This window comes from Xenopus laevis, chromosome 4S (genome assembly GCF_017654675.1).
Source record: "Xenopus laevis strain J_2021 chromosome 4S, Xenopus_laevis_v10.1, whole genome shotgun sequence".
Taxonomy (NCBI): Eukaryota; Metazoa; Chordata; class Amphibia; order Anura; family Pipidae; genus Xenopus; species Xenopus laevis.
Genome location: NC_054378.1, coordinates 77,947,060 through 77,959,639, shown reverse-complemented (window position 1 = coordinate 77,959,639; position 12,580 = coordinate 77,947,060). Strand labels below are relative to the sequence as shown.

Here is a 12,580-nt window from a genome sequence, read left to right as displayed (position 1 = left end):
AATGATTATGAGCATGCAATTCACAATATCCTATCTTTGTCTCTTGCCAGAGATGAACACACAGGAAATTGAAATCCTGAATAAAAAAATATATAAAATGCAAAACAATGGCTTAATCATCTGTGCGTCACTAGAAAGGTTATAAAACTGTATTTTGCCAAATAAATGTATGTGGTTGGTCATTTTTGGGAAGTATCTACTTTTTCATCAGTTACTGAACGCTATATGGTTACTAAGCAAGAAAACAATGGAAGATTAATTGACACAGTGAATAGCTAAATATGGTTCAATCAGTGTAAATATGACTGGGATGGAAATCATATATATATATATATATATATATATATATATATATATATATATATATATATATATATATATATATATATATATATATATATATATATATATATATATATATATATATATATATACTTTTAGGGGCAAATTTACTTAAGGTCAAATATGGAGGGTTAAGTAAGCCTCGATATTCAACTGTCGAAGTTAAATCCTTCGACTTCGAATATCGAAGTCAAAGGATTTAGCGCTATTCGAACGATTAAATCCTTCGAAACGTTCGATTCAAAGGATTTTAATCCATCGATCAAACGATTTTTGTTCAACCAAAAAAAGCTACCAAAGCCCATGGGGACCTTCCCCATAGGCTAACATTGACTTCGGTAGCTTTTAGGTGGGTCGAAGTTTTTTCTTAAAGAGACGGTACTTCGACTATCGAATGGTCGAATAGTCAAATGATTTTTAGTTCGAATCGTTCGATTCGAAGGTCGAAGGTCGAAGTAGCCCATTCGATGGTTGAAGTAGCCAAAAAAACCATTCGAAATTCAAAGTTTTTTTCCTCTATTCCTTCACTCGAGCTAAGTAAATGGGCCCCTTAATATATGTGTTTGCAGTAGGCTGGCAATGTAATATTTGACTGCCTATAATTCCAAACACGAAAACAGTCTTCCTCCCTCCTGCTTATGAACTGCCATAAATATTTTCCCAGGACAGAAAGTATTACACTCAACAAGAATGCATCACACGAGCCAAGCAGTACATTCTATTTTAGCCTGTTCAAAATATCTACTCTGCTTGTTATGTTTTTGTAGATCATGACATAAAGATGGTAAAATGGTTGCTATTTCTTGGTTGTACGTACAGATACAGGCACATTCCAGTGCAGGGCTGTGGCTATGAATCTGACTGAAGCTGGACAGCAGTTCATTACATTTTGGCAAGCAGTTGCTTTTCCTTTGATTGTAGTATTTACTTACAGTTTCGTTTCCAATCTTGTTTGCAACCACAAAGTATCGTTAGAGATTGGGAAACCATTTATCCTTAGTGTGAACAGCTCCATTAACTCCTTCACAGTCAGGTTTTAGCAAAGGAAAATAAGGCTCTATTTCTACAGAGCCAAATATTGATGGCTTAATGGAATACCTTTAACAATATCCCCGGGCAAATTCTACAGCTTACAAATCAAGTAAAACTATTTATACCATGCACATGCATTCACTAGCATTTTGCTCCATCTATCACTCCACAAGTGCCCAGGAAAGCATATTTCTATAAGCACAGAAGTACAGAAAGCCAGTCTGCAATCATTAGTCAATGTGCAATTTAACAAAGGTTACTCCCAGCATTTCCCCCTCCACCAGCCGAAGATTTTCATGGGACGTGGGAGTTGTAGTTCGTCAACACCTGGATAGTAGCATATACTTGATTTATATGGTGTTTTATTAAGGTTGTAGGTGACAGGCTTCTTGCATTGCCCAGGGCTTCCTTTACTCTAATTTGGCTCTCTAAGCAAGTCATGCTACCCAAAACCAAATATCACTGTAACTGCCAAGGTCCTAAGAAATAAACTGCTTCATACAGATCAGCTGGTCAGCCTCTCATGTGAAAAGATAAAAAACAAGCTACGCCTGCGCACACTGGATCTATACGCTGCCAAGCTTAGTCTTATGACTTGTAAGAACTGCAACATAAGAATGTCTAAACCAGACAGTGTATACTACCAGAGAAGAAACACTTGAGACAAACATTCTATATATCAAACATGGGGAAATACCTAGATTCCTATGCACAGTACAAGGCTGCTTATATGTTGGTTCTAGTGATGTGTGGGCCGACCCGATACCCATGGGACCCATGGGTTTATCCATGGGTTGGACGGGTTCAGGCTGACCTCGCTGCTCCATTTGCAGGTCACAGGTGGGTTCAGATTGAGCTCTTCTGCCTGCTCTTCCTGGCCTTACACTGGCAGCTTCTGGTTTTATAGGTGGGCGCCTGGACGTCCTGTCCCTTTTATCATTGGCAGGTCATCGCAGGTCTATAAAAGGAAGGTGGAAGTTGGGTTATGGAAGGTGCGGATCGGGGGGGTCAGGTCTGGGTCAGGTTGAGTTTTCCTTGACCCACTCATCACTAGTGGGTTCCAAAAGCATTAGAAGCCTCAAAGTCAGTTTAAGTCAGAGTGAAGTACGGAGAAAATGCCTATTTGCTCTTCCAGAAATTCTAACAATAGATCTCAGTCTATATAAGAGTGACTGGTAGAACAAAGTTTTTGGAAACAGGCCAATATTGGACTCACAAATCAGGGACAGAATCCAATAGTCTGAAAACTTCTGAATTAGGAAATTTTTTATAAAATTGCAAATTTGCTGATTTGTACGTACTGTGCTTCTGGATAGGACAAATTTGGCAATTTAACTGCATAACATATTTCGGGGGAAATTAAGTAAATACCAAATACGCAAGAGCAAATTATTGGCTTTTTATTTTGGTTCCCACTTTGTATTGCCTTTAACCTTTTATGGGCAGCAAATCTGTTGCATTATTTTCTTTGTTTTTGAAGCGTATTTATCCAGGATCGAACTAGGCGGCCAGGACACCAGAAAAAAACTCAGTGGGCATGATATCTTAGGCCTGCTGCCTGCCTGAGATAGGAGAATTGGTATGAAGCTCATGTTCTCGGAGCTTCACGGTATGTGTGGCACGTAGGGGGGAGAGGGTTTGATAACAGTGAGAAAATGGGGGCCTCCATAATAAAGGTGGCAGCCCCCTGTGGACTCTCTGTTCACTTGCATAGGATTTGGTAGGGGCATTTTTACCAAAGTGTGAATTCTGTTCTTGTAAAATAGCTTGAACAGCCCTGATTTAAAGATTGGCTAACTTTTGCAATGATGGATTACTTAAAGCACCAAACCATGGTGAATGGTGCAGTTAACACCTGTTTATGAGAGGAGTCTAGATTAAATCTTTATTGATTGTTCCACTTGTCCTACTAAACAAGGAGGGTGAATAATCTCAGGGTTGCACCATATGGGACATAAGGGAAGAATTTTCTGGAAGCAAAAGATGGTAAAACTAGGCAGTGCCATTTTTGCATTGGGCAAAGAGAGAACAGTGTGAGGTGAGTGGATACATTTAGAGGTAAATTTCCCTGGAATGTTGCCTCTTCTTGCGTAGAATTCAAAGTCTTTCCCTGGTTTTAGTGCTGAAGGTAAACACAGGAGAACCACAGGGTCTTCTGCCTTGGGTGGAATATGAAGTTGGATTGGAAAAATAGAATACAGAAATAAATAGAAATATATGGAAGATGCAGATGTGTTGGAATTTTTTCAGTCAATGATCACACACAGAAAATACTTTTAAAACCAAAGCAGATGTACCCATTTACGGTGAAGAGTAAATGGGCCAAGTAATTCTTTTCTGTTGTGAAATCTGGTGATTCAGTGTAAATTTGCTTTCATCTAAGAGTCGAGGTATATTATATGATAGTAAATAGCCTTGGGGCAAATGCAAGCCAGAAGGTCTGCAGTGTCTGCAGGTTTCCTAGGGAAACAACAGAGCATTGAGTGCAGGGCAAAATACACAAGAGTTCAATTGTGAACCCATCTTATAGAGCTTAGTACACCTGGCCCACTATGTGATTGGCTCCTGGGCAAATGGCAACATTTTATTTTAAATTCAATAATTAATCCATTCTGGTAGTTTCATTTATTAATAGGCAAAGTGTTTCTTGTTTAACACACAAATGCTTGCATAAAACATTTCAAGTGTTATCCCTATTCTTAATCTAGTTACTCAAATCCTCAATTCAGTGCACCCATAGTTTTCAGTAGTAATCATTAAATAAAACCAAAATATTCGATTATGGAATATGGAGTCTATAAGAGATGGTTTTCCCATAATTTGGAGCTTTCTGGACTGCCTGGGTGCCAAGCGGTAGTCCATTAAACACATCCACAGCAATCAGGGTCGGACTGGAGCCTTAAAGGCCCTCCTGGCAGTCCCCGGGGGCCTCCTCCTGATCTCCAACTCCCTGGCCTGCCGCACACTGTTGGCGCACTGTTCGCACAAAAACGGCGCATACGCAAATTTCTTAATGGCACATCTGGTGCGGGGGTAGCAGGTCTGGGCCAGCGGGGCCCATGAGGGCCGGGGCCCACCAGGTATTTTCCCGGTTTCCAGCCGGCCCAGTCCGACACTGACAGCAATAACCTAGCACTCACAGCGCTTGCTTAATAAATGAAAAAAATATTTTTCATTGTGCAAAAATCAACATTTTGGTCACATATTCTTTTGTGTGTGTGTTTGTGTATATATGTATATATATATATATATATATATATATATATATATATATATATATATATAAATAAATATATATATATATATATATTTATATATATATATATATATATATATATATATATATATATAAAATATATATATATTTATAAAATATATATATTTTCCTAGTGGCTTGGGGAAAAAACATAAAATCCAGAAAACCATAGAATGGGGTTAAGTAAAATCTGATGGAGTAATCTGCAAAAAAGTCAAAATTAACATTTACTGGGGGCAAATAGGGGTTTTTAAGGAAAATGTGGCAAAAATATGACAAAACTGCCAGTATTTTTTTAACATAAAATCATTTAAAGCATGTTGCAAATTGAAGTGCAGCAACATTGGTTATGTTTACACTGCAGAATTGCTCCTGTCTTTAGTCTGTTTGTGATTATCTTTAAATGAAAAACATTTTGCATAACAGGCGCTGGGTATTTTGAGACAGCGTGCTCATTTCAGCCCACACATCCTGTCTTTCTTTCAACTTTGTTATTTTTTTTTATTTTTTTTTTATCAGAAAGCCTGGTCTTTTTAAACAGATGCATCTAGATTTCTTAAAACTATTACTAAAGCCACTGAAAAGCAATTGCATTTTATCCTAAGTTATGGTTTTATAAATGTTCATTAAAATATGCAGCAAAGTATATCCTGAACAAAGAACCTAATTTATTTAGGTTATTATTTATCCAGTTAGAATAGTTGATTTGTGTGAGATCTGCCAAGGAAAACTGTTGCTATGTAAATGAGCATGTCTGTTTTTATGTAGGTTATGGGCTTCTCCTGTTCATTTTCCTCTCAAACCTCTCTCTGTCCTAGTGTTACAGTTAAACAGGGTCAGACTGGGCCAGTGGGACACCAGGGAAAAATCTGGTGTGCCCGGCTCTTTTGGGCCCTGCCGGCCCAGACCTGCTCCTTGCACTCCCTCACTTACCTCCCTCCCTGACCCCAGTCGCGCTGGAAAAGGTAGAGAGAGAGCAGAGAGGACTTTGCAGCTGGGTGGCCCGGGGATGGTGTGTGGGGCCCCTGAGTTAGAGAGAGAGCAGAGAGGACTTTGCAGCTGGGTGGCCCGGGGATGGTGTGTGGGGCCCCTGAGGCTGCAGGCCGTAGAGCCCTGGGCCCCCCAGTCTAATGCTGCAGTTAAAGACTTAAGGAAAGAGACAGCAGTTGAACTCTCAAACTATAACACAGCGGAACAAAAAAGATAAATAATTCAGGAACTATGAAAACACTGGATTGTGATAAGAAAGAAGATCAGATATGACAACAGAAATCAGGAATCATTCAAATCAGTGGTTTAAATGGCAGACTAGGAGATGAATATCAGAACAGAAAAATAAAAAAAATAATAAAACAAGTAAATCAAAATGTATCCCTAGTTATCTGACTTTTAAGGGAAATTATGTTTTATACATATATAAAAAAATGTATCTCATAAAATAGCCCATGTGTTGACTATTTTATATAAATAAATAAATAAATAAGCTTATTTTCACTATAGGCAGTCGTGTATTCTTCCTACCTGACACACATTCAGTGTTTGTGGTTTTTGTTGGTTGTTTTTTGTTGTTTTTAATAATGTTCAGATCACTTGCAATCCAGTAACTGGGAAATGCTGCAAAGTTTACTACAGTGCATGTGTGTGACTTTTTGCCATTTTCAAATAAAATGTATTTATTTACTCATATTCCCACAGGAAGAAAGTTGCATTGTGGTAGCTTTTAAACATTATCATGAGGAGCTGGAACTTTGGATGTGATCAACCTTCTATGCAATAGAATTTCTGCAGGACGCAATGACAAAGAGTTTCTGAACCACATCTCCAAAGGGACCGGACAACAGCTGCCATCACACATATCAAAAGAATCTCATAATGGACAATATCAATTCATTCTTTCTTTCCATCTATGACATGCTTAAAGCCAAGCACGAGGAGGGCATTTATAACACAGTTTGTTTGAGTGTATTGCTGGCTCTGCCATTGCTGACATTACTTATACTCAGTATTGTTTGTTGTCATTGTTGCTGCTGTCGGACCAAAAAGAGGCAAAATATCAAATATCCAGCGGGCAAAAAGAAAAAAGGGAAGAAGGAAGAGGAGGATCTTTGGATCCCAAGTCCACAAAACAAGTCTTTAATGCTGGAGAAGATCCCTCCATTTTCTGTATAGGCTTGTCTCAATCTTGAAAAGAAACTCAGATCAAGTGCACTAAAACGCTTGGCATAATATACTGTTAATACCATACTACTGACTGTCAGTTTTCAATCCTATTATCTGATTGGATAAAGCTAGAGTACATCCCTGTACTTTCCATTACTCGTCCTTTTGGTTACCATAAATAGACAGTTGATGGTGAACTACTTCTTGCAGTAATTTTATGGTCTATTGCTTTATGCTCAGCTGACTGACATGCAAATGTAAATAGCAGTAGCTTGCCATTTTTAATTACTTTTATCTCAGGAATTTTTAGAAATGAGAGTGTTATAAGCAATGCACTTGATTACCACCACTTTGGAAGCCAAAACAGAATTGTCACCAATGTCCAAGGGCCTATTGTATGGTGATAATCCATCCTTAGAAAAAGAAAACATCCCAGTGTTAATGGTACAGCTGTTTGAAGTCTCACGTATTAACTTCTGTACCCGGCTAGAGCTCTGTACTCTTGGGACAGTAGAGCAGCCTTTAAAGGACCAGTAACATCAAAAAAATTAATTGTTTTAAAGTAATAAAAATATCATGTAGTGTTGCCCTGCACAAGTAAAACTGCTGTGTTTGCCTCAGAAACACTACTATTGTTTATATAAATAAGCTGCTGTGTAGCAATGGGGGAAGCCATTCAAAGGAGAAAAGGCTCAAGTTACACAGCAGATAGCAGATAAGCTCTGTAGAACATAATGCTATCTGTTATCCATTATTTATCCTGTGCCATATAGCCGTTTTTCAATTTCCGCCATTGCTACTCAGCAGTTTATTTATATAATAGTAAAAGTAAAATAGTAGTATTTGTGAAGCAAACACATCAGTTTTACTAGTGCAGGGCTACACTACATGATATTTTCATTACTTTTAAACACTTTCAGTTTTTGATGTTACTGTTCCTTTAAAGCTTTAAGAGGTTGTATTGCTGGAAATGGATGTGCTAAGGAAAAAATTAGAGCCCTGAGACTTAACCAGTGCCGGTATCATTTTAATGACTTTTGAAAAGTATTTTCAAACTTGTGGAGAGAAATATTTTTAAATATTTTTAAATACATACAATACTGTGTAAGTTGTTTTCAGCAGATTCCTGGTCTGAAAAAAAATGCTTCATTATTTATGTTAAATTCTATGAAAGAGAAGTGAAAATATTATTTATATTTTTCTTAATGTTACAAATGACAGTTTTGTATTATAGGCTTTTTCTATTTAATCATTGGTTTACTGTTAAAACTGAGTTGTCAATTTGGGTCACATTTGGATGTTGGACAACTGCAAGCTTGGCTTCCATGTTTTGATGCTAAATGAGCACTCTGAGAAACATTTCAAAGTTGTTTAATTGCCTTGATTTCATAATCCCAGTTGCACAGTGGTGTGATCCAAAGTCTTCCATGTAAAATTACTGGAGTGTTTTCAAACTCATCTTCCAGTAAACATCCCAAATAGTCACAAGAATAATTAGAGATGTCACAAGGCAGAGGGAACAGAAGGAGCATAATATCATGTAAAGGCACCTCCCAACATATGCTTTTTTTTCCTGGTATTATGATAAAGGAGAACTATCATGAAAATGAAAATGTAATGTAAGCATCAAACAGAAATTTATTTAAAAATAATTTTAATATAAATCTGTACCGTTTGTGAAATAGTCAAGCATCTGTCTAGCTTTATTCAGGAGCTGGAGTCAGATTTTGATTGACTGGTCTAATTTAACCTTTAAGGGGGTGCTCCTTTTGATTAGAAAATGTATTACAGCTCGCTCTTTTTTAAATCACCAGTAATCCTGTCTACATACAGAATTTGTGCCAAAATGAGTTATTGTGTTAGATTTTGTTTGTGATGGAATCAATTATTTGACACCAATACATTTGCTAGGAATGGGAGCATCCCAAAAGATATATCAGATCTGTCAGTCAAAATCTGACACCTGACTTCTGCAAGAAGATAGAATGAAGAAAAACAGGTGCTGAGAGAGGGATAGTGAAGATAAATTTGATGTCACGTTTTAACTTTAGAAGTAGTTCTCCTTTAAAGACATTCTCTATGCTGTATTGTTTAATTAAATCCCTTAGCCCAATCGACATACCTCTACCGTCTACAGTCTCAGTTGCTGTAAAACCAACCTCACATCCAACAGGATAGCTGAATTTGCCACAGCAGAGCAAGTAGAGGTGGAAAGATATTAGTTTTAAAAGTACAGAATGGGGAACATTTTCAAAGACATACTAACATGGTCCTGTTAAAATAACATCAGTGTCACTTTAACAGAATAATATATAAATATCCATTAATCCTTACTGTATATGAACAGTAAAATGTGAGCCCATATTATTTGCACAGAACACGCTTCACTGCATATTTACCTTTATGCAAATGAGTGGAAACTGCCATATTGCTAGCCTTGACAGAGAGCCCCCATTGTATTCATAAGAACAGCACCATCTGTTTAGAACTAGACTTGAGTGGATCGGTTAAAGTCTTAGAGGCGTGCACTGCAAAGCAGTTTGAATTTTATTGCTGTCATGCCTATAAAGTCGAGGTAATATACACTTTTGGATATTTGCAAATTAGATCAATTGCTATAGTACAAGAAAAATAAAGTTTGTACTGTATTTTTGTAAAAGTCTCCTTTATTTATTTAAGGTTCTGACATTTAAACATTACAACCTACAACTAGATAAACTGCAAATTTCATGTTGCTAATAAAAAGGACATTATTGCTTGCCTTTTTATGCTACAACATTTCTATCCTACTGTGTTGTGCAGTAAAATCTGCTGCCTAATTGATATCTAGTAGAGTGAAGATACACGAGACAGCAATACATGGATTTCCTTGTGTGGGATTTGAATGACGTGGAAAATTTGTAAACCTGCCATTGAATTGACTTTCTTGTGAAAAATGTATTTCTCTGAAAATAATGAGCACAGACCAGGGCCAGGCAAGACCGGTTGGGTGCCTCCCTCCACCGCACACAAACAAACACATTGGCACACCGAGCAGGACCCGTCTAGCTGGACAGGGGTACGCGGCAGGGAAGGTACATGCCTGGAGCCCCCCAAGCTTTGCACCCTGGGCATGTGCTTAATCTGTCTGCCCCTAGTTCCAGCCCTGGCACAGACACTATTTCCAAATAACATCTGCAATTTACCGTAAGAATTTAATTCAACAAGGTGTGCTGGCCTGGACAAAACCAACCAGGATTTAATTGTCTCACTTGTTGGTTCCAAGTTCAAGAGGCACATATCCTGGTCATGCTTTTGGAACCATAAAATATATATCTCAACATGATTCATACCCCCAATACAGATCTTTTCTTCTGATACTATGATTCATTTTAGGTTGATCCCTGGTCTATGTGGACTATACTTGCTGCATAGTTTGCTCTGAACTTCTATGCCTCATAGTTTATTACAGACTCCCCATTGTCTTGGAAGCCTTTACTTTCTCTCCACTGGTTCCCTACTTAGTTACTTGCAGTCCCTTTCAGATGATGGAGGTCCTAGAAGGACTGGGCAGCAGACCTGGTGGAGTCACAGAAAAATATATTTAGTAGGCTAACGGATAAAAACTCACATTGATAAATGTAAGTTAAAAATTGGTTGAGGGGCAAATTTTGCTTGCAGTTACCAACAGAAGTTAGTTAAAATTAGTTTAACAACTGTAAGAGGTTCTCATAGCTGTTTTAGAAGTACAGACATTTCATGGTGACTTATTTTTATATTGGCATTAAGTGTTTCTTTGCTACAAAATTTAGAGACATTGCTAAGTCAAGTTTAAAAGACAAATGTGATTTTTACAGTAGATATATATAATGTGACAAATTGTGCACTTAGCTGCAACATATTCCCTGCCAGGAGACAAATAAATAATACCTAGGCTTTTAATATTCATGTATGACTTTAATGTATGGCTTATTTGTATGCACGGACATGATTTATTTAAGTTTTTGTTTGCTACTCTGTGGTTACTAATGTGTTCCCATCGTCTGGCCAATTGCTTATGCTTAGCAACCAACCCAGTTCCCATGCATAACCCTTTTTCCATGTGAGTAGGCTTGTGATACAGTTCCTCAGATATTAGATAGACACACACAAGAGGGAAAAATATACTGCAGGAAATCATATTTCAGTTACAGCTCCCTTGTGGCATTAATATGATTCATGATGGCAAGAACTACCATAAATTGAATATTAAAAGTAGAAAATCTCAGAAGCTAAGCTTTCTCTTGTCAGAAAGATTCACCAAGCTGACTGCCCTACTCCAATTTATAGCTCTCATCCATCACTTGCCCATGTCTCGTCCATTCACTTCTATTAACATTCACCTCAGTGCATTCACTCTTGCTTAAAAGTCCTACTCATATATACATACTGTATATATATATATATATATATATATATATATATATATATATATATATATGTATAAAAATAGCGTAAAAAAGGTTGAGCAGACATTGGCTTTGTATGAAAGCTCAGGAAAAGGAAAGCTCCCATGAAACACTCTGTATCTCCTTCTCTTCGGTAATCTTCGGGTCTTCTCCCGGTGCTTCTGCCATTTCTGTCACTTTCGGCGCATGCGCAGTTGTCAAAAAACGTAGGACTGCTCCAATTGTTCATTCGCCGATATGGCGCTTACTTCACGAAGGTTACCGAAGAGAAGAAGATGGTGCCTGTGAACTCTGCCTGTGAAGATGGCGCCTGTGATGCACTGCCTCTGCAACGAGGAGTAAGTAAGACGTTAGGGGCATTTACCGAGGGTAACACCTAGGCTGGGGGGGAGCAGGGAGGGGGGTCTATGTAGGGTAGGGAGGTAGGGGATTTTAATATAAAGGTTTGGTTCTCCTTTAAGGTCTACAACAGACCACATAGTTCAGCTTTTATTTAAAGTTTTAAGGTTAAACTGCGAAATTGGTTATTCAGATGTGACTAAATGAAATAGAATTGATAGAATTTAATATTCATGCAGTTCTGTTTTTTCTTTTATATGGGGCTAGACCTCCTTGGGAAAATGGCAGCCTCTGAAAGCAAAAGCATTTATTTTGTTGTTGTTTTTGTTAGAATATATATTTATACACATTTTATTTAACATGAATAACGGATGATGGTTTTCACACCTCATACCTCCCAAGGGCAATGCAACACGCTCAAGGTAAAACTGAAGGCTTAATGAGCAGCTGCAAAAGCAGAAGTGGAAAATGTGTATTTTTATGTATTTTGAAACAACTTGTTGCACTGAATTTTAATCAGCGGCTCGTTATCAGCAAGTCAGTGGGTAGTCTTGGAAGTGAACTTAATTTTAAATAAATCGAATACATTTCTCCTCAGTAAAAATCCCATGTAAATGAAAATTCCAGTGACAATGAAATATACACTCAATGTCTATGTTCATTGGCACTAAGAACTGAAATCCCTTAGCAATGGATAATAATAGTGGCAGTGCCTCATTCACTTTCATTTCTGTTACCCTACATTAGTGCTTTTGGATGAGTTTTCATTTTAATACAGCACTCATTTGCTCACAGTTAACAGCATCTAGCAAGACTTTTAGCCAAGCTCAGCTATAAGGTATAGGTGTAGAGCAGCGTTTGTTGGGACCTGGGGCTTTCTGGATAAAGGATCTTTCTGTAATTTGGATTTCATACCTTAAGTCTACTAGAGAATCATGTAAACATTAAATAAACCCAATAGGCTGGTTCTGCTTTCAATAATGAATAATTATATCTTAGTTTGGATCAAGTACAAGGTACTGAT

At 37.6% G+C, this 12,580-nt stretch overlaps 1 protein-coding gene across 3 annotated transcripts in view; it reads left to right on the top strand.

Moving 5' to 3' along the window:
• LOC121393320 (uncharacterized protein KIAA0040-like) overlaps window positions 1–7,374 on the top strand; it is a 31,441-nt gene extending 24,067 nt beyond the window's left edge. For all 3 annotated transcript variants that reach the window (XM_041561496.1, XM_041561495.1, XM_041561494.1), the window contains exon 2: window positions 6,326–7,374. In XM_041561496.1, coding sequence (XP_041417430.1) covers window positions 6,503–6,799 — 297 coding nt within the window. In that variant the 5' untranslated portion in view covers window positions 6,326–6,502 and the 3' untranslated portion in view covers window positions 6,800–7,374. The remainder of the gene's footprint in view (window positions 1–6,325) is intronic.
• The last annotated feature ends 5,206 nt before the right edge of the window (window positions 7,375–12,580 follow it).